We start from the raw sequence: 27,312 nt of genomic DNA, 5'->3' as shown, positions 1-27,312 counted from the left end.
TAACTGACTTATTTTCATCTTTGCCATGATCACAGTAAACAATATTTTACTAGATAGTTTTAAAGACACTTCTATACATCTTAAGTGACATTTAAAGGCTTAACTAGGTTAATTGGGTTAACTAGGCAGGTTAGGGTATATAGGCAAATTATTGTTTAGCAATGGTTTGTTCTGTAGTTAATCGAAAGAAATATAGTTTAAAGGGGCTGATAATTTTTACCTTAAAATGGTTCACAAAAATTAAAAACTGCTTTTATTCTTGCCAAAATAAAACAAAAAGACTTTCTCCAGAAGAAAAAATATTATCAGACATACTGTGAACATTTCCTTGCTCTGTTAAACATCATTAGGGAAATATTCAAAAAAGAAAAAAATTCAAAGGAGGCTAATAATTCTGACTTCAACTGTGTGTATATATATATATATATATATATATATATATATATATATATATATATATATATATATATATATATATATATATATATATATATATATATATACACCTTATATTAAATTCAGTGGTGGAAAGAGTACTGAAAAATCATACTTAAGTAAAGGTACCATTTACTTGCCTAAAAATGTAGTGCAAGTAGAGTAAAAGTATCTGTTGTAAATATTACTCAAAGTATGAGTAAAAAGTAGACCTTTCAAAAGTACTCAAGAGTAGTGAGTAATGATTATTATGCTGTAAAAAGCTGATGCGTTAACATGTAATTTGTGGATGTGTGTAAACGTAGCATTCTGTAGTGCATTTAGTTATTGCCTAGCAGGCACACAACATCATAAGACGTTAATATTAGGTTAGATTTAGGTCGTGATGTCAGGTGACCAAAATGGACAACGTTATTTTGATGTCCAATAACGACGTCAAATGATGTTGATATTTGGTTGATTTTAGGTTGTGTTGGAAAGTGACCAAAATCCAACGTCGAGCCAACATCTTAAACCAACGTCATGTTGACATCAAATAGTGACATTTATTCATCAGGTATGGCAACCATAATCCAACCTTTGATAGATGTCATAGTGGTAATGTCCACACAACGTCAAGCTGTAACATCATTAGATGTTGATGGTTGGTTGATTTTAGGTTGGATGTTTACCACTGACGTCGGCCTGACGTTGAGTTCTGATGTCAACCTGATTTTATTTCCAAACAAAATGCAACGTCCCCTCGATGTTGGGGTACACCATCAATCTTACAGTAAACCTTCTCATCAGTGACGTGCATCTAAACAGTCTCTGGGTCAATGCGTGTAAAGATTTTAGACATCTTCTTGGACACTTTTAATGCTTCCAAACAGTTTGCTGCATGTCTTGAGGTAGTTCATTATGATGCGATTTACCTTCTATGTGCAATTTGATTAGACAGGAACCACAGGACTGATTATTCTAGACAAGAAAAAATAATGTAGTGACTGCAGGTTGAAGGAAATTAGTGGAGTAAAAGTACCAATACAGCTGTAAAAATCTAATCAAGGGAAAGTAAAAGTACACATTTTTAAAACTACTTCGTTTATTACAATTTCTGAGAAAAACTACTTAATTACAGTAATTTGAGTATTTGTAATTTGTTACTTTACACCACTGATTAAATTATTGTCAAACTCAAGTAAACATCCCTGCTCGATAATTTAGCAGCAGTCAGCACAAAGTAGTTCTTATACCTATTTGATTTACTCATCAAAATCGTTTCCCTGAGGGTAACATGTTAACCTTTTACTCATTGAAATATTACTGGGGAAAACGCTGGAGGTTATTATAAAACTTTTGAATTTTATGACTTTACTGTATGAACTTTTAGCATCAGATAAAGGGTTTAAACAAAAAAAGGAAGATTGAAAGAAATGTCTTTCTTTTAAAACAATTTTTTAGCACTCCGAATAACACATAATCTGTGTTTCCTTGTTGCATGTTACGTTTGCACCTTTTATTATAGTTTATTTACTTTATCCTTAAAACAATTCTCTAACCTCATTTAATGAGATCTTATTTCACCTTTTGATATCCATTCTCTCTTGTAGTTTATTCACACTCTTGAGAGCCAGAGGACATTTTCACCCAGAGACAGAGGATATGTGGCTTCTTTGCTCACTGTGGCTCTTCACAGTAAGCTGGAGTACTTCACTGACATCCTCAAAACATTGCTGAATGATCTGGTGGAGCAGTACATCGCCAAGAACCCTAAACTTATGCTCCGGAGGTAAGAGTAATGCAACAGTTTATTAATATTCACTGTTCTTTTACAATCACTATGATTGAGGCTATAATTCTCTTCTCAGAACTGAGACGGTAGTGGAAAAGCTCCTGACTAACTGGATATCCATCTGCCTATATGGCTTCTTAAGGGTACGTATGAAAATGGCTAAGATTGTATTATTCGTAATGTCTGGGTGGGTTTAACAAAAATAAAATGAGATGATCTGTGGATGGGGTTTAAAAGTAATAAGCATGTATGTAAAACTGTGGTCCAAGATTGTACAGTTGATGTCAAAATTATATTAGCTCTCCTGTGAAATTTTTATTTAAATATTTTCCAAGTGATTTTTAACAGAGCGAGGACGTTTCACAATTAGACGTTTTCCTAAAATGTTTTTTTTCTGAGGAGGAGAGTATTTTTATTGATTTGGTTTTTTTTATTATTATTATTTTTTTTAAGTTTGGCTGGAATAAAAATTTTTAAATTCAATATTATTAACCCCTTAAGACTTTTTTTTATACCTACGGAACAAACCAGTGTCCAATGACTTGCCTAGTTAACATAATAATCTAGTTAAGTCTTTAAATTTCAAGTTAAATACTAGTATCTTGCAAAATAAGTGAATTTAAAATAGAAAATGTTATGCCCTGTCTGTCAACATGGCAAAGACGGAATAAATTTGGGGAGGGCGGAGCACAAAGTAACACATTTTGATTTTGGCCAAATAATGAACAAAGTAATGGAGTAAGACAAATAATTTTTTCATCAACAACACGCAAACCTTTCCTACAAATGAGCATTGAAAGTATGATCGCCGGACCTGTGGTTTATGTGCAGTATTGACAAAAGTGCCAGGAGTAAAAATTACTATTTACCATTTACCCCACCTGTGGGGCAAGTTGTAACAGACAGAGGGTTAGTTGTAACGAGTTTAAAAAGTCAGATTTCACACAATTAGTTTAAATTCAGTTTACTTTAAAGGAATATTTCCTCAGTACTTAACAAATTTTTTTTATTGTACATAGCACAGTATGTTTTTTTATTTATCTATGGGATAAACACATTTGGATTTATTTGCATTATTATTCATTTTTATACAAAGCATTTATTTGCATTATTAGCAATAAAATAGATTTTTTCTATTAAAATATAGTGTCTATTTTAAAACATTTTTATTTAAAGTTCTCAACTCACCCCGCTGTGTCATGTTTTCCTCAAAACTGACTAGCAGTCACTGTGTTTTTTTACACCTTTCAAAATGGTTCCATCTTTTAGCCTAAAAGATGATGATCACAACAATAAAAGATTTTACGTACATACTTTCACAGATTTTTTTTAAATACAAAAAATATTGAGTATAATAAAAAATACTTTTAATGCTGAAAAAAAGTTTTCTCCTGTGTTTCTCATCCAAATTTCACCAAACTTTTTTGATAATTGGCAGGAAGACGTCTGCTGATACTGGTGAAAACCTCGGAAGCATGCCATGGTTAGCCCTGAGCAAATACCTTAAAACTCAATGTTACATTTTATCCCACGTTACGTTGTGCCCCGCACTCCCCTAGTTATTAGAATTTAGTTATTAAAACTATTATGTTTTAAAAATGTGTTGAAGAAAATCTCTCTCCATTTAGCAACAATTGGGAAATATTTTAAAAAGAATTTAAATATCACATGAGGGCTAATAACTTCAACTATAAGTAATCTCCGGAAACTCACCTCAACTCAAGTAGAGTGCACAATATTGTGGCTAAAAATTTTAAATAAAATAGTGCTACATATTACAATAGTGCAATAGTGTCTATTGGATGAGATGTTTAATCGAGATCCTGACTCCTGACTGGTCATTAAAAATCCCATGGCACTTCTCCTAAAGAGTGTCCTGGCTAAATTCCCTCAATTGGCCCTTACCCATCATGGCCTCTCAATCATCCCCATCCACAGAATTGTCTCTCCGTCTATAGCTGGTGTGTGGTGATGCACTAGAGCTGTTGTCCTGTGGCTGCCGTTGCATCATCAGGGTGTATGAGCGGGGTCTTAAAAAGTGTTTAAAGTTGATAAATCATTTATGAGAAAATTAAGGCCCTTAAAAGGTATTTAAAAAGTCTTAATTGCGTTTTTACAAGGTCTTAATTTTTGTTCAAGTATTGTCCAGAAAAAAAATGTCTTAATGTTAACAACGGCGTGCTCTTCCGGGTGATATCACGTAATTTGCGACAAAGTGGGAAGGTGATGTGATACTCTCCACATCTAGCGAAACTGACGCCAAAGTGGAAAAATGTAAGTTTGCGTACTCATGGTTGGAGAAAGAGGAGTTTAAACAATGGCTAAAACCTGTCGCTGAAAACAACCACGTAGTTTATTCTTTCAAGGTTTGTTTCTTCTGAGCTTATTTGAATTCTGTTGCATGGTTGGGCTCCATTTATTTATTTAACTACAACTGTTTATTAACAACTGTTTAATGAGTTAAAGGTTTGATTATGATTAGAACTTGAAGTTGCGATGAGGTCTTCAAATTTTCTGAGAAGCTCTTTAAAAAGTCTTAAAAGGGTATTAAAATTATCTTTAGGATTCCTGCATCTACCCTGATCATCCAAGTGGATGCTGGAGAGACCCCTCCACCCATGATTGTAAAGCGATTTGGGTGTATAGCCATACACAATAAATGCACTATATGAATACACATTACATTATATAGTACAGACTTGACTGAAAACCAAGAATGTCCTTTTGTCATTACTGATTTTGGCTTTTTTAACTGAATAGATTTGTGACGTGTTGTGCAAATGCCATGTCTTATTGTGATTGTATTTCTGCTCTCTGTGTTCAGCATTCAGCTGGTGAGCCTCTGTACATGCTCTTCAGAGCCATTAAACACCAGGTGGATAAAGGACCTGTGGATGCAGTGACTGGCAAAGCCAAATACACCTTAAATGATAACCGCTTGCTGAGAGAGGATCTGGAGTACCGCACTCTGGTTAGCCTTTTTTTAAGCAAATCTTTTTGTTATACAGTTTTTGTGCATTAGTCTAACTAGGTAACAGAGTATACCAACAAACCACTGTTAAAAACAAAACAAAACTCAATCTTTGTGGCACTTAATGCCAAAATGCTATGTATCCTTGTTTCAATGTGATTACACAAGTAAAGTAATATTATAAGCTAATTAATAAAGTGTGGACATGTTCATACTGAAAATGTGTGCATAGAATAGAAAAAGAATGACTATTTGATTCATGAACAAACTTCGTGATGTTTTAAAGAACAAGTCCTCAGCCCTGAGGTTTTTGCCTAAAAATTATAATCTCATCTCATGTAATCAATTTATTAGTGTTTACCCTAGGCTTATGTTATTCAGTGTCCAAAGCTGCTTAGTTCTGTAGCTCTCTATAGTATAGTTTTCAGTATATTGGTCTATACAATCACTATAATGGTGGTGGAGTGGGTAGCACTGTCACCTCACAGCAAGAATGTCACTGGTTTGAGCCTCGGCTGGGTCACATTTCTGTGTGGAGTTTGCATGTTCTCCCTGTGTTCGCGTGGATTTCCTCCAGGTGCTCCGGTTTCCCCTACAAGTCCAAGACACACGGTATAGGTGAATTGGTCAAGCAAAATTGTCTGTAATGTATGAGTGTGAATGAGAGTGTATGGGTGTTTTCCCAGCGATGGGTTGCATTTGGAAGGGCATCTACTGCATAAAAGATATGCTGGATAAGTTGGTGGTTCATTCCGCTGTGGCGACCCCTGATTAATGAAGGGACTAAGCCGAAAAGAAAATGAATGAATGAATGAACAATCACTATATTTTGCTTATTCTTTAGTGATGTCTTATTGTTGTTATATTTTATTTATGTTTTATTAAATCTGCCATGAAAACAAGCTATGAAATCCAAAGTGTAAATGTGTATATTTAAATTTAAAATAAGGTGAAAATACAGTTGAAGTCATAATTATTAACCCCCCTGTTATGTTTCCCTAATTTCTGTTTAACGGAGATAAGATTTTTTCAACACATTTCTAACATAATAGTTTTAATAACTCATTTCTAATAACTGATTTCTTTTATCTTTGCCATGATGACAGTAAAAAATATTTTACTACTTATATTTCAAGACACTTTTGTACAGCTTAAAGTGACATTTACAGGCTTAACTAGATTAATTAGGTTAACTAGGCAGGTTAGGGTAATTAGGCAAGTTATTGTATAATGATGGTTTGTTCTGTAGACTTTAGAAAAAATATAGCTTTAAGGGGCTAATAATTTTGACCTTAAAATGGTGTTAAAAAAATTCAAAACTGCTTTTATTCTCGCCGAAAATAAACAAATAAGACTTTCTATAGAAGAAAAAATATTATCAGACATACTGTGAAAATGTCCTTGCTCTGTTTAACATCATTTGGGAAATATTTAAAAAAAAAAATCAAAGGGGGCGGGGTAATAATTCTGACTTTAAGTGAATATTTATGATTACATTTAAATATTAATGAAAAACCCTCATGCCTTATGTGCTGTTGACATATTTGCATTAATTTTTATATTTTTATATAATTTTATATTTTATGTAAAAATGGGTAGTATAATAGAAATAGTTTGGGTTTTGTTTTTAATTGTAGGCTTTAATATAATAGTAATGTACAAGTAACCAAAATTCCATTATATAGATTTAACATTGTTCTCACTTTTCTCTGAATCTGAAAGAAACAACAGCCAATAGGAAAGTAAATATGTCAGCTATTCTAGTGTCATTTCTTAATTAGGATTGATCTCAGATTTGTCTGTTTGCATTTAGATCCTTTAAAAAACATTGTAACACTTCTAAATATGCATTTAACTTTATTGAATAATGACTCAATTATAGAGCTAGTGTTTCTTCCTATACTGATAAGGTAAATGTGAATGAATTGATAAACTTCCAGTGAACGGTTATTGTGACTTTTTTTTCCATTTATACGGGTCCTTTTACAGAATCGATGTTGTAATGTAATTAAAATATAATCAGTTTAAATAAACGTTGGCATTCAATTAGTTGCTCAAGCGTAAAACAAGTTGAAAAGCCGTTAACATGCACCATTGAAGCTCCATTGAATATACTGGGGTAAAATAAATGTTCATATTTTAAACACATGGCGGGGAAAAATGTAATTAATGCAATGCTTCTTGTACAATCTCACTCAGGCAGTGGGGATCGCTGGTTTTTAAAGAAAACAGACCTTAAACACGCAGATTTTGTAATAGGATACAGTTCATCGGAAGTGCTTGACCCAGGATACTGACAAATTAAAAGTCTTTCCGCATATACCCCATTGTGTTTTACTAAAGTCCCTTTAAGGCAGGTCATTTCACTTGGCGTCCATCTTTGAAATGCTTCTCAGGCAGTAGGCTCTGGAATTCTGTTTGAATTCAATTTAAATTTTCCAAAACTGTTTGCCAAGCTCACGATTAAATTTCATATTTGGATTCACCAAATAAATTAACAACAACAGTCTCTTTAGTTTTATTCTAAATGATCGAATCACACAAAATCTGCAGAAACTAAAAACACACGTTTGGTCCAAGTCCCTCCCCCTGGAGAATTGCCAGTGTAAAGAGATTGATGATTGACTCCACCTAAAAGGCGGGGTTTCATTTACCATATTGACCATTACACTTTTCAAAACTATACTGATGGGCTCCTCTACTAAAAGCTGGGGCTCCATTCACCATATTGACCATTACACTTTTCAAAACTGTACAAGTGACATGTCTTGTGTCTTCTATAGTCTTTGGTTTTACCAAAGTGCTTAGAATGACCAAGAGGTGATACTCAATAGAACGTTCCATTGCAACAGCAGCGCCCAGCAAGAGCCCCAGATTCTGAAATTTTGGAGTGAAAGCGATCGGCTATCTATTGGATCTTATTACTGTCGCGATGGCAAGCAGCTGCTTTGTTTTTTATTTATTTATTTAAATTGTGCATTAAAGCTGAGATACAACCTGAAAGATGCCAATACAATACTTACTATCACAATCATCAGCACTTTTAATAGTTTATTTTACAGACTTATAATTATGCTGTTGTTCTATTGGAATTTTCATTCCAAAATGGCCGCCGCTCTATCTAGTGTCCCAAATTGCACTAGAGTGTCGCCTTTTGGTGATTCTATGGTTTTTGGTTTTATTTAACAAAGAGTAGATTGATTAAAAATTAAAATTTGCACTTAATCGAATCCTGTGTCATCCGAAGTCAAGTTGGATTTGCCAATAAACAGAGCACTCACAAATTTGTTTTTGCTTGTATAAAAAAAGTACTCTTTCACTTTATTCTTTTTTATTCTTTCTCTCTTTAGACGGTGAACGTTCTGATGCAGGGAATAGGCATGAATGAGGCTCAGCCGGTTGCTGCTAAAGTTTTAGATTGTGACACTATAACCCAAGTGAAGGAGAAGATTCTAGACCAGGTGTACAAGGGCACCTCATTCTCTCATCGACCACATACCGACTCTGTAGACCTGGGTGAGAACAACCATTCATGTCTGCTCTTGCTCTCGCATATTAGCTATATCCTGCTTTTATTCTTTTATTCATCGTTTCTTTTCAATTTTTTCAGAATGGCGCTCTGGTGTAGCTGGTCATCTAATCTGTCAGATGAAGATCTAACATCTGTGGTTCAGGGCAACTGGAAACGTCTCAACACGCTCCAGCATTATAAGGTACAAACACAATCTTTGAAACGCACTGTGCTATTCAATATTGACGCCAAGTTTTTTCTTTACAAGCACTGTTACAATGTATATGTTACATACAAATGAACCTGCAGTCAGACTAGAGTTTGAGCTTGCGAAATCTGTACTACGGTGCTACGAAAGGGGGGTGGGATTAAATAAGATATTTAGACATATAAAAAGTGAGCGATTGCTCTATATTTTAAATTCTGTCCAGAGAGGTCATGTTTTGATCCTCGATTGGTCTCATGCAGTCAAGTGATGCGATTTCGCAGGTCAGAGTTCACCAAGCTTGAACTTTGCAATGCAGCAAACTGCGAAACTGCGTTTCCGATCTGCCGCATTCGCCGTGCTTATGTATGGAGGTCTATGGGGAGAAAAGTCCAGTATGACTGCAGCTTAAGTATGCAAATAAACTTAAAGGAACACCCCACCTTTCTTTTGAAAAGGGCTCATTTTACAAATCTCTTAGAGTTTAACAGTTGACTTGAACCATTTTTGAATCCATTCAGCTGATTTCTTGTTCTGGCAGGGTCACTTTTAGCTTAGCTTAGCATAATGAATTGAATCAGATTTGACCATTAGCTTTTTGTTACAAAAAAAAGTTTTGATGATTTTTCTATTTAAAGCTCAAGTCCTCTGTGGTTACATTGTATAATAAATGATGACAACTATTTTCTACTATTTTTCTTACTGTTTTCTAGGCCAATATTGCAAGTCAAAATTGCTAGTCATATTGCTATATTTTTATTTTGGCGTAACAGTCAAAAAACTCTGCTGCTGTACCATATCTGCACCAGGTGGAATTATGTTATGCAGTGCATGACGATGGGCTACTTTCAGAGGGCTGAGAAATGAGCTGAAGGGATTAAAAAATAGTGCAAGTCAACTGTTAGGAGGCTTGTAAAATGTCCCTTTAAAGCATAGGTCTCAACTCAATTCCTGGAGGGGCCGCAGCTCTCCACAGTTTTGCTCCACCCTAATCAAACACAGCTGATCTAGTCGTGTCTGGTAGCCTTGAACACCTTGATTAGTTGGATCAGCTGTGTTGGATTAGGGTTGCCGCAAAACTGTGCAGAGCTGCGGCCCTTCAGGAACTGAGTTTGAGACCTATGCTTTAAGGGGTAAGTTACCCTAAAATTGAAAATTCTGTATTAGTTGTTCACTTTCATGTTCTTTCAATGAGATTTCGTTATCTTCAGAACACAAATAAAATATTTTTGATGAAATCCTAGCACTCTCTCATCTTCCAAAGGACTGCAATAGTTCCAATGTTTAATGTCCAGAAAAGGAACCAAAAACAATGTCAAAGCATTCCATGCCACTTCAGGGGTTCAAGTGTAATCATACAAAAATCCAAAAAACATTTTTGTGTGCCAACATTTTTTAAATACCACTCTGTTTGCCCATATCTTCTCTCTCAGGTCAGGGTGCACATTTACTATAGGTTATACAACATATCAATTCATCATTAGACATCATTAGCGTCAGCAGCAGAAAACGCAAGTATGGTATTTATAGTAAAGGCGTACATTGATCTGATATGGAAGACGTTGGCAAACAAAATGGTTCTTACAATTTTTGAACTGAAAGAGTCACAGAAAATGTGTTTGAAGGTGCGGGGCATTTACCATAGCTCAGAATTTTCCAAGTGTAGTCCAATAAATTCTATAGAAATCTACTCAATGTTGTATGAAATCTAAAAACAAAACAATGCATATAATTCCTGTCATGAATTCTGTTTGGATGCACAGGCTAATAGGTCCAGTTCAGTCTGTAGTGTGTTTTCACTAAGAAACCTGAAGAAAGAGTCCAAGTAATTGGCAACCCTATAGTATAGAATGTGCCAATAAAGACACAAGCCATTGGAGTCCAATGTCTGCTTGATTCAGAACATAAAAAAAAATTTAAAAAGTGCTGGTTAAATCTAAATGTAAGTTTTAATTCATTACCATGCTAAATCTCTCAGAGATGTCATGACAGAAATATGGAAAATATAAAGAATTTATTAAACTTAGAACATATTCACATATTATTTGATTAATAAGATTATTTTAAAATCAAATTGAATTTATTTGGGTATTGAATTCATCAAACTCACTCACTTTCCTACAGCCTAATGCCTGATTATCAGGGATTGCCACAGTGGAATGAACTGGCAATTAATTGATCAAACTCTCACTATATATTCATAGCTCTCATCCTATTAATTAGTCAGTTTGTAACATTTTTGTAAAATTCATTACATTTATTTGTAGATCAAAATCCATTGAATTTTACAATTTAAACCCATTATATTTTTAATGGACTTGGACCCAACCAATACAATAAGTGACTAGGCGTATGGACAAAACAGGAGTGCAAATGTGCGTATGCCACTTCCCACTCAAAAGTTGTAAAAAAATTAAAAAATTAACATGATGGGAAAATGTGCGCAACATATTAACTTGCATATATTCTTCATTGAACCACTTTAAATCTTCATATGAGCCATAATCATTAATAAATAAATTCTAATTTGTTTTGGTGTAGATTCACTTTAAGGAATGTTTCCTTGCTAATTGTATAAATCAAACCCAGTTGTATGTTGTATTGCTGTAAACAGAGATGAATAAAAACTAATGCTAGTTAATTAATGTTGTAAAGTGTTACCAAGAATAGTTTTTCACTTTTTTTCTTCGCATATTTTTGGATTTTAGGTTCCAGATGGTGCAACTGTTGCTTTAGTGCCACGCCACAGCAAACACATTCACCATGATACCCACGATTACATCGCCGGGGAGAGTAAGTAAAATGACTGTGTATAGTGTTCATGTTCACATACACACAACACACAATCGTTTAGATTAATTTTGAAACATTTAAGCTACAAATGGAAGGCTCTGGTGATAACTAATAGTACACTCCCTTTGATGAAGGTACAATATTGTACCTGCAGGTTTTATAAACACAGGTACATTTTGCTTTCCCAAGTACAAATCATGTCCTTAAAGGTACAAACTACAATGTTATAAATTTGTTTCTTTGTCTTAAGGTACAGTCCTCTTCCGTAAAAAGTACTGCCCCAGTGACAAGGTTTTGTACCTTCTTTGGTACAACATTGTAGCTTTTTTTCTGAGAGTGTATAGCAATAATTTGAATACACATAACTAGAGTAATATACAAGACTCCATAAACAAACAAAAAAGAAATTTGTGAAAAGATTGTCCATTAATTAATATAGTCTATATCTAACATTCAGTTCAACAGATTATCAGTGGTGTGTCAAGATGAGAATCATATAATCTATAACTATGTTAAGACATGCTAGGAACACAATGAAACCTGAAACATTGTGCTAAAAATGCTATGCAGTGTGGTAAGATATGTTAGAAACTTGGTAGCATACATTACATCAAGCAGCTGCACAGTAACCAGGCAATATTTCAGAGCATCATAGCAACACATATGAAAATGAATGAATGCTAAATAAAAACAAACAACACATTTTCTCCGTTTTCCACACTTGGAGAATAAGTACTGCATGAAATCTAAATTTACAATGTTTATTTTGCTAGCACACAATGGTAGTTTTAAGGTGAACGATTAATCTGTGCAAGTTAAAACTTTCATTCAAAAGCATTCAAAATCTAACCATTCTTTGTAATGTAGTGTTTCTCTGATGACATTAGTTTGATGATGTAGGTGAAACATGCTTAGCCACCCTAACGTTAGTTTGCCGCAAGTGAAAAAGAATGAGTGCGGTGATGGAAATTTTTTACACTGATGATCATATATTGATGATTGATAATTATATATCGATATTATAAGTTGATTAAGGTTTTGCTAAAGTAAAGATTAAATGCTTTATAATCATTGAGCTATCGAATGTAATCTACTGATTGTTTAACAGTTAAGGAGCTGTAGAGAAATTCTTACCTAAATCATTTGATGTGTCCCAATTTGCATTCTATACTACGCCCTAAAAGTATGTACTTTTTTGTGAAGGAAAATATACCTTTGAGTGTGTAACAGAAGAGTATGCAAGCTTTGGGACACATACTACTGCCTCATTCACAGATCGTGTTTGCTTAGTTATAATCCCTGTCAATCATCCACATTTCTGTCATATTTAATTTCCTACCTTATTGGAGAAGTAGCAGTAGGTTAATCTCCCTTTCACAAGTTTTTTCATGCAGAGAAATCTCCTCAAGGTCTTTGGATAATTATGCATTCAGACGTTAATGTCCAAACACATCTTTATACAAGTTCACATTGTTGTTGCAGATTAATATAATACGGAAAACATGATTTAAATATTTTCCAGTTGGCTAGATATTAATTAACAGTCATACAAACATCTTTACAGAAGCCTCTCTACTTTAAAGGTTGGTCTCGAGCGGTCCACATTGTTTGTTGTTTATTTACACTTTCACCTGCGTATTTAGTTAGAATCAAATTCACATTCAACGCGCAATGTATTGGGGGCAATATCAGCGGTTAGAGTATGGACACTAATATGCTTACGGTTTTTACCAGATATAGTAAACCATCCAGGAACTTTTGGCATACTATTTTCAACATACTATGATTTGGAACATGCTTATTCTATTTTCAAATACTATTTAGGACAGATATGTGAATTGGGATGCAGCATTTGTCTTTAAAAATGCTTGTGAGCCTATGCTTGGAATTATTTTGCTCACAGAGGCTGTCTGTTTTTAAACAGATCATTCTCCGGAGAATAAAGCACTTAAAAAAACAAACTTATTCTGACTTATTTTAATTTCGGTCTTCACATAAAAATGTATTCCTTGTGAATAGGAAGAAACTAATTTGCCATTACAGTGCAAAATTAAACCCCACCACCTACTCAATATTCCATTTCAGTTGGAAATTTGTGTTACTGTAAAGCTGCTATTACTTAAAGACACTTATCATTTTTTAAAACCAACTACACGTAAATAGAGATTACATTTGAAATAAATAATTGAAGCAGTACGTTTTATATGTGTAGCTAGCCTTTTTTTGTGTTCTGCGTTCATCTCTTGAATATATTGCTTCATTTGAACCGCTTGAATTTTGACTATGCAGAGACGCCCATGCTGGAGGATGCAGATGAAGGAGGAGTGAGGCTGTGGCATCTGGTGAAGGCCAGCGAGGAGCCAGAGTTACCCAAACACAGACGAGGGAGTTTAAAAGAACGAGAACGAGCCAAGACCATTCCAGAGATTTATCTCACGCGACTCCTGTCAATGAAGGTGTCCTGACAAATGCACATTCACAAAGCCTATAGATACAGACATACAAAGAAGCCAAACTCATATCAGTCATGTTCCTCTTTTTCCTAATTCTAATTCTAAGTTGCTAATTCTAAAAATAAATAATAAATATACACCCAGGGTATAAATTTAACATTTGCCAAGCATAAATCACTAGAATTTCATAAAACAGGTAGAGAAATGATGCAAGAGTCTTGCATCTTGGCACCCCTTTTACCCCTGATGAGTTTGCATCCCTGCAAACAGTTGCAATTAAACAAGTGTTGTAACCTGATGAAATTTTTAAGGAGTCAATTTAAATGTGCAGCAATATAAATGTATTGTTGTTATATAAAAGAATATATTCTTGTTTAATTAATGATAACTATATGTATGACATATTTTTACGTTAATTAGTATTATAGAAATGTATCTTTAGTCATCCATTTAAACCTTATGTGCTGTTGGGGAGGTTTTCATCCTCTCTGCGTTAATTTGAGTCTTAATTTGGCCATAACCATTTCTGTGTTTCAGCTAGCAGAATGATTTTTGGTGACAAATCTATTTTGACACTATTTTCAGAAAATGCTTTGAATTGAAAAAAAACAACAATACACTTTGGGGAATTTACTATCCTTTTGTTATGTTTAGGATGAAAACATCCACCAAATTAAACTGCTGTAAAACTGCATCAGATCAATAATCAACCTCAGTCCTAATCAAAACTACTAAATGTTTTTAAAAGTAAGGGATTTTAACTCTTTAAGTGGCAAATTCATAAATGATTTGACTGATTTCGGTGGGGGAAAAAGCAATAAAGGATGTATTTTTAAAATAAAAAGTAATTGTGGACTGGATTTTTTAACCTTTTATCAAAGTCTTGGACATGTGAAACAACATTGCCTTTGATGCTTTGTTTTTGATTCATATTATTTTTCTCTCTCTAATTTACTGTTGGTGGTTGTTTTTTTCCCTATTGACTTTCATTATAAACACATCTTTTGGTTACAAATCCATGTTGGAAGAGGTCATATTTGTCATTTTTACTGTTGCTCATCCAGTTGGCATTAACACTTTAGATAGGCCTGTGCAAAAAAAAGCTTAGTTGCTGAATTTTATATGTAGGATAACAGCAAAGTAAAGTTGTGTGTCTGTGAGTGTTTAAAACTGACCTTTACACACTTACCTTGATGTGTCTGAGTAAATCAAAGTATGCATCTCAGCTCTCAGAACTACATGGAATAAATAAAACAAAGACTGTGTATTTATGTACCATTAAATGTGGTTATAATGGAAGTCAGTGGAGCAAAAACAGTAAACAGTAACAGTAAATTATGGAGAAAAAACTTTTTTATCTAATCAAAATCTAATCATGAATGGCATCAAAGCCAATGTTGTTACTAATCTTTCACATGTCCAAGACTGTGATAAAAGGTTAAAAAAATCCAGTCCACAAATACTTTTTTATATTGAAAATACATCGTAATACGTAAAATACATAATTACGTATAACGCATATAAACGCATAACATTTAGTAGTTTTGATCAGGACTGAGGTTGATTAACAGATTTATGCAAAAAAAAAAACTGAAAAAAAAAAAATTTTATATGATGCATTTTACAGTAGTTAATTCACTTGATGTTTTTATCCCTAACATAACAAAGGTTAGTAAATTTGAACAATGCACAAGGGTTAGTCTGTTGTTTTATTCATTCATTCATTTTCTTTTCGGCTTAGTCCCTTTATTAATCAGGGGTCGCCACAGTGCAATAAACCGCCAACTTATCCAGCATATGTTTTATAAAGCGGATACCCTTCCAGCCGCAACCCAACACTGGGAAACACCCATACACTCTTGCACACACTAACATACACTACAGACAATTTAGCTTACCCAATTCACTTATAGCGCATGTCTTTGAACCCATGCAAACACGGGGAGAAAATGCAAAGTCCACAAAGAAATGCCAAGCGACCGAGCTGAGGCTCGAACCAGCGACCTTCTTGCTGTGAGGCGATTGTGCTACTGTCATTTTATATTATTATTAATAATAATACACTAGAGAATAATTATAATACATAATTTGCTCTGGCTGTTTTGAAATAATGAAATAAATCACATTTCTGTTGTTGGTTAAAATTATTTAAGGCCAATAAATGTTAGTCACCGGCAATTAAATAAATCTTACTTTTAGGCCCTACAATTCTATGTTAACATGCTTCTTTTTGGTTTTTATAGGGTACACTGCAGAAGTTTGTGGATGATCTGTTCACAGTTATTCTAAGCACTAGTCGACCGGTTCCTCTGGCAATCAAATATTTCTTTGACTTGCTGGATGATCAGGCAGTCCGCCATGGCATTTCAGACTCTGAGACCATTCACATCTGGAAAACCAACAGGTACTCACAAATTAATCAATGCTTAACATTTTAAGATTCAGTCTTTGTACAACATTTTATTATCATTCACAAAATGACATATCTGCAACGTTCCAGTACCTTAATCACCTATTAATACACAATATGCAATAACAATCTGTCTCTCTGTTAAGCCTTTAATGCGTAAAATCATACCATAGCAGTGTGATCAGTCTTGGCTGGTCTCTGGAACATACGATCACACCAGTGTGATTAAAAATATTCAGTGCGTCACATGATCAGCTGCTAAAATCAAATCTGCTTTCCTGCGATGGCTCATATTTAAAAATCACAATTTATCAGTAAAACGAAAATATAAAACGAAAAAAGTACTTTATATTAAATACAAATCTGGTATATTTTAATGGCTGTAACAGTATAAGCTGTTTGGTGGGAAAAAATGGGCTACGGGTCGGACTCTGGCCAAAAATTTTGATGAGCTGGTGGACAAGGGCCGGTCTACAGCCGGTCTGTCATTCACACACTATTGATTTTTGGTTTGATTTTTATAGAAAATGGGGAAAAAACACTTTAATATGTTGTGCATTTTATTAGACTGGACAGAGTGGGATTTAAAAAGTGCTGCTTCTTCTCCACATGATCATGACTAGACGAACTGGATGTGGTTGACTGTTGCATAATAAAAGCACCACTGCTTTTGTGCCACTCACTCTCGTCTCTCATCAGCAATTGCTTCAGCCATCTAGTTTCACTTTAAGGGCTTTCAGTCTTACTCCGCTTCATACAACCATGATAATAAGTTTAGAATAGTTTAGCTCATTCATGAACATGCTTTCTGCCCCGTAAGATGTAATGAAGATGAAAACTCCCATGATTCCACTCTCAATGTCAAACTGGAAATGAAGAGTTCAGCCAAAACTCTCTAAATCCATCTGACCTCTTTTCTTTTAAATGAGCATTTTCTATCAGGCTCCTCTGATTAGGTTCAGAAGTTTCATTTTATATGTAATGATAAGGTTATTAGCTAGTAAATAAAATAACTTTTTTTTAAAAAAATATCACTTTAGACAATTCTTTGGTATTTAACAAGGTAAATTTTCTTTTGTGTCAAAACCAGCTAAATCCACTTGTGATTTTTTTTTTTTGCAAAAACCTCAAAATCCATCTATTGGGACAAGACTGGGAAAGTGATTGGGAAAATCACTAAAGATGCAATTAGAAATTAAAGCTGCAAGCAGCGATGATAGGGACCTCGCACCCGGGCTCACCGCCGCCCGGCGGCCGTAGGATGACAGAGAACCGCGAACAATAATAATTTAGGCCGATACATAAAAAAATCTGAGAAAATCACAGATTTATGCCAAACTTGCTCCCGTCAGCTGGTGGCGCTATGACTGTGACTCAATATTTTCATGTAGATGTCTTCAGGAGAGGATTTTAATCAACCATGTGAATTTTCAGGCAGATCAGACATTGTTTGGCTGAGTTATAGGCAATTTTACTGTTGCCACCAGGTGGCGCTATGACTGTGACTCAATATTGGCATGTAGATGTCTTCAGGAGAGCAATCTTATAAACCATGTGAAGTTTTAGGCAGATCGGATATTGTTTGGCTGAGTTATAGGCAATTTAAAGTTTGCCAGCAGGTGGCGCTATAACTGTATCGAGTTATTGGCATGTAAACATGTTCAGGTCAGGACACTTATCAAATGTGTGAGTTTTGAGGCAGATCGGATCATGCATGCCTGAGTTATAACGACTTGATGTTTCATGGCGAATCATCAAAGTTTGCGAGTCCGCCACGGACACGCCCATCAACGAAAACTCTAGACCTTCACAATATATCATCGATACTGCTTTCAGATGACACCACTCAAATTTGGTGCTGATATGATAAAATTTGTGGGAGGAGTTTGTTTCACTGTAAATCTTGCTATTTCCTGTAGCCAGCAGGTGGCGCTATAACTGTATCGGGATATTGTCATGTAAACGTGTTCAGGTCAGGACGGTTATCAAACGTGTGAATTTTGAGGCAGATCGGATAATGCATGCCGAGTTATAACAACTTGATGTTTCGTGGCGAGTCGTCAAAATTTACGAGGCCGCCACGGACACGCCCATCGACGAAAACTCTAAAGCTTCGCAATTTAACATCGCCAAGGCCTTTAGATGACATGACTCAATTTTGGTGTCGATCGGATGAAATCCCTAGGAGGAGTTCGTTAAAGTACAACGCCTGGAAATGGCAAAATCGCCACTTTTCGCCGCAGGAAGCCGTAAATATCCGACTTCCTGTTGGGTTTGAGATATCGCTCCTTGAGACTTTTTTGTAGGTCTTGGCATGTTTGAGGTGTGTGCCAATTTTTCGTGCATGTGCGTGATTCGTGGCTCGGGGGCTTGTCCGTATCAATTTTCTAGGTGGCGCTGTCGAGTCATTTTGCCACGCCCACTTCCGAAGCCTATAAGAAACGTAAATTTTCGCGACTTCTGGGGCGTGTGCAAATTTTCGTGAGTTTTCGGGCATGTTTAGACCCTCAAAATCGCGATTCATTCGGGAGAAGAATAAGAATAATAATAATAATTAAAGCTGCAAGCAGCGATGATAGGGACCTCGCACACGGGCTCACCGCCGCCCGGTGGCCGTAGGACGACAGAGAACCGCGAACAATAATAATTTAAGCCGATACATAAAAAAATCTGAGAAAATCACAGATTTGCCATACTTGCTCCTGTCAGCGGTGGCGCTATGACTGTGACTCAAGATTGGCATGTAGATGTCTTCAGTAGTGGAAACTCATCAAACATGTGAAGTTTCAGCCTGATCGGACATTGTGTGGATGAGTTATAAGCCAAACTACCTACTGTCAGCAGTGGCGCTATGACTGTGACTCAATATTGGCATGTAGATGTCTTCAGGAGATGAGTCTTAACAACCATGTGAAGTTTCAGGCAGATCGGACATTGTTTGGCTGAGTTATAGGCAATTTATTGTAGACAGCAGGTGGCGCTATAACTGTGACTCAATATTGCCTGTAGTTGTCTTCAGGAGTGGATTTTAATCAACCATGTGAATTTTCAGGCCGATCGGACATTGTGTGGCTGAGTTATAGGCAATTTTACTGTTCCCAGCAGGTGGCGCTATAACTTTAACTGGATATTGATATGTAAACATGTTCAGGTCAGGACGGTTATCAATTGTGTGAATTTTGAGGGATCGGATCATGTATGCCTGAGTTATAATGACTTCTGTTTTGTGGCGAATTGTCAAAGTTTGCGAGGCCGCCACGGACACGCCCATCGAGTAAAGCTCTAAAGCTTCGCAATTTAACATCGCCAAGGCCTTTAGATGACAAAACCCAATTTTGGTGTCGATCGGATGAAATCCCTAGGAGGTTCGTTAAAGTACAAAGCCTGGAAATAGCAAAAACGCCACTTTTTCGCCGCAGGAAGCTAAAAATATACGACTTCCTGTTGGGTTTGAGATTTCGCTCCAAGAGACTTTTTCGTAGGTTTTGGCATTTGACGTGTGTGCCAAGTTTCGTGCGTGTGCGAGATTCGTAGCTCGGGGGCCTGTCCGTTTAATTTTTATAGGTGGCGCCAGCAGGTGGCGCTATAACTGTATCAGGATATTGGCATGTAAGCGTGTTCAGGTCAGGACGGTGATCAAATGTGTGAGTTTTGAGGCTGATCGGATCATGCATGCCTGAGTTATAACAACTTCCTGTTTCGTGTCGAACCATCAAAGTTTGCGAGGCCGCCACGGACACCCCCATCGACGAAAACTCTGGACCTTCACAATATATCATCGCTAGAGTGTTCAGAGGACACCTCTCAAATTGGTGCTGATATGACCAAATTTGTGGGAGGAGTTTGTTACAATGTAAATCATGTCATTTCCTGTAGCCAGCAGTGGCGCTATAACTGTATCGGGATATTGTCATGTAAACGTGTTCAGGTCAGGACGGTTATCAAACGTGTGAATTTTGAGGCTGATCGATAATGCATGCCTGAGTTATAACGACTTCCTGTTTCGTGGCGAGTCGTCAAAGTTTGCGAGGCCGCCACGGACACGCCCATCGACGAAAACTCTAAAGCTTCGCAATTTAACATCGCCAAGGCCTTTAGATGACATAACCCAATTTTGGTGTCGATCGGATGAAATCCCTAGGAGGAGTTCGTTAAAATACAAACGCCTGAAATGGCAAAAACGCCACTTTTCGCCGCAGGAAGCCGTAAATATCCGACTTCCTGTTGGGTTTGAGATATCGCTCCTTGAGACTTTTTTGTAGGTCTTGGCATGTTTGAGGTGTGTGCCAATTTTCGTGCGTGTGCGTGATTCGTGGCTCGGGGGCTTGTCCGTATCAATTTTCTAGGTGGCGCTGTGGAGTCATTTTGCCACGCCCACTTCCGAGACCCATATCAGCCGACCATTTACGCCGCGTTTGATGTGTGTGCAAAGTTTCGTGACTTTTCGAGCACGTTAGACCCTCAAAAGTGCCCCGATTAGGGGCGAATAATAATAATAATAAAATAATAATAATAATAATAATAATAAAAAACATTACATTACAATAGGGCCTACGCACCGTAGGTGCTCGTCCCTAATTAAAGCTGCAAGCAGCGATGAAAGGGACCTCGCACACGGCTCACCGCCGACCGGTGGCCTTAGGACAACAGAGAACCGCGAACAATATAATTTAAGCCGATATATATAAAAAACCTGAGAAAATCAAGGATTTATGCCATACTTGCTCTGTCAGCAGTGGCGCTATGACTGTGACTCAATATTGGCATGTAGATGTCTTCAGGAGATGAGTCTTAACAACCATGTGAAGTTTCAGGCAGATCGGACATTGTTCGGCTGAGTTATAGGCAATTTTATTGTTGCCAGCAGGTGGCGCTATGACTGTGACTCAATATTGATATGTAGATGTCTTCAGAGAGAATTTAATCAACCATGTGAATTTTCAGGCAGATCTCATTGTGTGGCTGAGTTATAGGCAATTTTACTGTTCCCAGCAGGTGGCGCTATAACTTTAACTGGATATTGATATGTAAACATGTTCAGGTCAGGACGGTTATCAATTGTGTGAATTTTGAGGCAGATCGGATCATGTATGCCTGAGGTATAATGACTTCCTGTTTGTGGCGATCGTCAAGTTTGCGAGGCCGCCACGGACACGCCCATCGAGTAAAGCTCTAAAGCTTCGCAATTTAACATCGCCAAGGCCTTTAGATGACAAAACCCAATTTTGGTGTCGATTGGATGAAATCCCTAGGAGGAGTTCGTTAAAGTACAAAGCCTGGAAATGGCAAAAACGCCACTTTTTCGCCGCAGGAAGCTAAAAATATACGACTTCCTTGTTGGTTTGAGATTTTGCTCCAAGAGACTTTTTCGTAGGTTTTGGCATGTTTGACGTGTGTGCCAAGTTTCGTGCGTGTGCGAGATTCGTAGCTCGGGGGCCTGTCCGTTTAATTTTTATAGGTGGCGCCAGCAGGTGGCGCTATAACTGTCTCGGGATATTGGCATGTAAACGTGTTCAGGTCAGGACAGTGATCAAATGTGTGAAGTTTGAGGCTGATCGGATCATGAGTGCCTGAGTTATAACAACTTCCTCTTTCGTGGCGAACCATCAAAGTTTGCGAGGCCGCCACGGACACACCCATCGACGAAAACTCTGGACCTTCACAATATATCATCGCTAGAGTGTTCAGAGGACACCTCTCAAATTTGGTGCTGAAATGACCAAATTTGTGGGAGGATTTGTTACAATGTAAAATCATGTCATTTCCTGTAGCCAGCAGGTGGCGCGATAACTGTATCGGGATATTGTCATGTAAACGTGTTCAGGTCAGGACGGTATCAAACGTGTGAATTTGAGGCTGATCGGATAATGCATGCCTGAGTTATAACGACTTCCTGTTTCGTGGCGAGTCGTCAAAGTTTGCGAGGCCGCCACGGACACGCCCATCGACGAAAACTCTAAAGCTTGCAATTTAACATCGCCAAGGCCTTTAGATGACATAACCCAATTTTGGTGTCGCTCGGATGAAATCCCTAGGAGGAGTTCGTTAAAATACACGCCTGAAAATGGCAAAAACGCCACTTTTTCGCCGCAGGAAGCTGTAAATATCCGACTTCCTGTTGGGTTTGAGATATCGCTCCTTGAGACTTTTTGTAGGTCTTGGCATGTTTGAGGTGTGTGCCAATTTTCGTGCATGTGCGTGATTCGTGGCTCGGGGCTTGTCCGTATCAATTTTCTAGGTGGGCGCTGTCGAGTCATTTGCCCGCCCACTTCCGAGACCCATATAAGCCGACCATTTACGCCGCGTTTGATGTGTGTGCAAAATTTCGTGAGTTTCGAGCACGTTTAGACCCTCAAAAGTGCCCCGATTAGGGGCGGAATAATAATAATAATAATAATAATAATAATTAAAGCTGCAAGCAGCGATGATAGGGACCTCGCACCCGGGCTCACCGCCGCCCGGTGGCCGTAGGACGACAGAGAACCGCGAACAATAATAATTAGGCCGATACATAAAAAAATCTGAGAAAATCACAGATTTATGCCAAACTTGCTCCCGTCAGCAGGTGGCGCTATGACTGTGACTCAATATTTTCATGTAGATGTCGTCAGGAGTGGAATTTTATCAACCATGTGAATTTCAGGCAGATCGGACTTGTTTGGCTGAGTTATAGGCAATTTTACTGTTGCTCTAAGACCTCTTTTTGTGCTCTTGGAATAATATTCTTCTTTATACATTCATACAGTGGAGGACGTGTAATTAAAGTCTCAGGCCATAACTTGGATGTGGTACAAAAACCTCGGATGCGAGTGACGGGTTCCAAACAGACACCATTTTCCACCCGGAAGAGGCAAAGGCGAAGGAGAAAACTAGAAGTATAACAGATGTGGAAGGGCTGGAAACTGACTGTACAGGAAACACGCACGTTCTGTCAAACGTGTGTATTTTTATTCACTTCAATTATGCTTAAGCCCACACATAACATTGAAGTCAGAATTATTAGCTCCCGTGTTTATTTTTTTCCCAAATTTCTGTTTAACGGAGAAGATTTCTTCAACACATTTCTAAACATATAGTTTTAATACTCATTTATAACGAATTATTTTATCTTTGCCATGATGACAGTAAATAATATTTGACTAGATATTTTTCAAGACACTTATATACAGCTTAAGTGACATTTAAAGGCTTAACTAGTTTAATTAGGTTAACTAGGCAGGTAGGGTAATAGGCAAGTTATTGTATAGCAATGGTTTGTTCTGTACTACTGAAAAAATATATATCTTAAATGGGCTAATAATTTTAAGGTCAAAATTATTAGCCCATTTAAGATATATTTGCTTTTATTCTAGCCGAAATAAAACAAATAAGACTTTCTCTAAAAGAAAAAATATTAACGGAAACACTGTGAAAATGTCCTTGCTCTGTTAAACATAATTTGGGAAATATTAAAAAAGAAAAAAAATTCAATGGGGGCCTAATAATTCTGACTTCAACTGTAGAATAATTCTCAAATTATTATTGTTCTATATTTTTAGAAAACTGCATAAACTCAGATAAACTGTTTGATATTAGATTATTCAGAGATGCATTATGAGCTATTCACTTTATTTTAAAACTGTGTAGATCGTGAAAATAGTGAGTTGGTATTCTTTTGTTCTTACTTTATTGTCTAATAAACATTTATTCATTTAGCAGATGCTTTTATTTTAAGTTTATAATAAATATAACAGACATAACCCATATAGTTAAACAAGTTTAAGATTAATCGAATGATATGATGTATTTTACCAGGAATGTTGACTCTCTACTCACAGTCTTTTTCTGATGTTTTCATTTTTTTCTGTAGTTTGAGGAGCACTGCGAGGTGCAGACCTCCTCTCTGTTATTGTGCTGGACCCCTGGTGTAGATGCTCAAGTACTCAGTGGAAATATGCACGTTGAGTTTCTGTTGGATAATTTACGCTTTGACTTTAACTCTGTCAGCCAGTCACCTTTCACTTATAAGTCCAACCCAACCCTTCACCCACTGAACCATCGAGATCCCACAAAGCCATACCGCTACAAACCTGGATCAGTCATATCAGTGGAGGTCAGTGGGCTTTTATTACTGCATGTTTGACATTTATAAGATTTAAGTGATAGATTTACTAAACAGGGCAAATTTGCACTAGAGTGAAATTCGAAAACAACGCAGATGACATCGAGCAAATTTTAGACATAGATGTACACTACCTGACAAAAGTACTTTGTCGTCGATCCCAATTGTAAGAGCAACAAACAATAACTTGACTTCTAGTTGATCATTTGGAAAAGTGGCAGAAGGTAGATTTTCCCAATGAATCATCTGTTGAATGACCCAAACGTAACAATACTGCAGAAGACATATTGGAACCCGCATAGACCCCAGATTCTCACAAAAATCAGTCAAGTTTGGTGAAGGGAAAATCATGGTTTTACATTCAGTATGAGTGCGTGTGAGAGATCTGCAGAGTGGATGGCAACATCAACAGCCTGAGGTATCAAGACATTTGTGCTGCCCATTACATTACAAACCACAGGAGAGGGCAAGTTCTTCAGCAGGATAGCGCTCCTTCTCATACTTCAGCCTTCACATCAAAATTCCTGAAAGCAAAGAAGGTCAAGGTGCTCCAGAATTGGCCAGCCCAGCCCAGTCACCAGACATGAACAATATTGAGCATGTCTGGGGTAAGATGGAGGAGGCAATGGAGATGAATCCAAAGAATCTTGATAAACTCTTGGGAGTCCTGCAAGAATACTTTCTTTGCCATTCCAGATGACTTTATTAATAAATTATTCGAGTCATTGCAGAGATGTGTGGATGCATCCTCCAAGCTCATGAGAGTCATACACAATATTAATTCTTTTTCCACTGCACCATGACTTTATATTCTATACTGTACATTTTTTCTGTTAAGTGACAAGACATTTGTCTAAGCAAAGTCAGACCTTACTGTCATAATTAAATAATTAAAAATCAAGGCATGATCATATCTTATTTTGGTAAAATAAGTTGAATCTATAGCCCTTTACCTTTCATAAAAGCCACTTCTGATACAAAATGACCAAACTATTTGTTGCTCCTAAAACTTGGATAGATGACAAGACTTTTGCCAGGTAGTGTAATATCTGATTTACATATTGACCAACACAGTAAGTGCAGCACAAATTAGCATAATGGCAAATGAGCAGAGCTGATGCTATTGAGGTCCAGATGATCTATTATGACAAGGAACGGTGCAATTTTTTAAAGGTTATTATTTTATTCAGGCTTATTTATTGGCCAAAGAATATTCATTTTAATAAAATGGAGAAGCTTAATATAAGTGACCTCAAGACAATGAAATATAACAACTTTTACATGCAAAGCTGAATGACTTCAGAACTGGACAGTACCCATGCGCTCAGCTTAAACAGCTTATGTTTATTTACAGTAAGCCATTTCCAACTGAATTACATGAGATAGTCCACAAGATGTACATTTTGACAAACTGTTTGTGGTTTTGAAAGTTCAGGTGCAAAGAGAACAGATTGCACAATGTCCTATGATTGCGCTGGTATACACATGACTCACCCTAATTCCAGGTCATCTTTTAACTACTGAAGCAAATTAAAAATGACAAATTTGGTCGAGCACCATGTTTGGACTATGTTTTCCTCTTTCATTCCAAATAAAATACACATGTAAAACATCTTCTATCTTATATCACACACTCTCTGTTGTCTGCAATGTCTCTTTCTGGCAACAAAAGCAGCCATTTCAAGTTTTTTTTAGCGGTTAAATAATATTAATATATTGAAACACTAAATGAATATTTATATATATAGTATGTTAAATAATATTTGTAAATCTGGTAAAGTGTGTGCAAAGGCATTTATATTTTTATGTTCTCACAATCAACATTGATTGGTTTCAGTGTGCTTTAATGCTCAAAATACTTCAATCTTATTATTCCGTCACAGCATTTTCTATTATAGAAGTTATTCATTGTATTGTTAAAAACCTCAGAGTGCTGATCACTATAACCACTAAATTACTATAGGTGACACGGCGGCTCAGTGATTAGCACTGTCACCTCACAGCAAAAAGTTGGTTCGAATTGGCAAATCTGTGTGGAGTTTGCATGTTCTCCCCTTGTTCATGTGGGTTTCCTCTGGGTGCTCCGGTTTGCCCCACAATCCAAAGACATGCACTATTGGTGAATTGAATAAACTAAATTGGCTGTAGTGTATGTGTGTGAATGAGTGTTTATGGATGTTTCCCAGTACTGGGTTGCAGCTGAAAGGGTGTTCGATGTGTAAACCATATGCTGGATAAATTGCCGGCGGTTCATTCTGCTGTGGCGACCCCTGATGAATAAGGGGGGACTAAGCCAAAGGAAAATGAATGAATAAATAAATTGTTGTAATATTTGTTGTGTGCAGTTTGCCTTCTTGTAAAGTTGATTTTTATGCACATTGGTGCTTTAATGTACATTATACCTTGAGATATAATTATACAAATAATTTCAACTCCCTTGTAACCAACATAATAATCTGGACACAGTGTGTTTTTTAATAATGAACTGCTGACTGTACAATGTATACCAATTGTCATGTTAAGAACTTCATCTAATGTGTCTGTTAACCTTTTTTTTTTCTAGGGTGAGAATTTAGACTTTGCCATCTCCAAAGAGGAAGTAGTAGCGCTGATTGGTGAAGGGGTTTGCACTGTTAAAACTCTGACACATAATCACCTT

The 27,312-nt window shown here is 36.5% G+C and overlaps 1 protein-coding gene across 1 annotated transcript in view; it reads left to right on the top strand.

Annotated features, from left to right (window-relative positions):
- The window catches only part of LOC130230502 (plexin-B1-like), a 110,320-nt gene extending 85,646 nt beyond the window's left edge, over positions 1-24,674 (top strand). The window contains 11 exon segments of the mRNA XM_056459537.1: positions 2,028-2,206; positions 2,286-2,352; positions 5,034-5,180; positions 8,531-8,696; positions 8,791-8,817; positions 8,820-8,893; positions 11,605-11,689; positions 13,979-14,145; positions 16,386-16,546; positions 23,298-23,427; positions 24,402-24,674. Coding sequence (XP_056315512.1) covers positions 2,028-2,206; positions 2,286-2,352; positions 5,034-5,180; positions 8,531-8,696; positions 8,791-8,817; positions 8,820-8,893; positions 11,605-11,689; positions 13,979-14,145; positions 16,386-16,546; positions 23,298-23,427; positions 24,402-24,674 — 1,476 coding nt within the window.
- The last annotated feature ends 2,638 nt before the right edge of the window (positions 24,675-27,312 follow it).

This window comes from Danio aesculapii, chromosome 6, assembly GCF_903798145.1.
Source record: "Danio aesculapii chromosome 6, fDanAes4.1, whole genome shotgun sequence".
Lineage (NCBI taxonomy): Eukaryota > Metazoa > Chordata > Actinopteri > Cypriniformes > Danionidae > Danio > Danio aesculapii.
The sequence above is the reverse complement of the archived record's forward strand: the minus strand, read 5'-3'. Positions and strand labels throughout refer to the sequence as shown.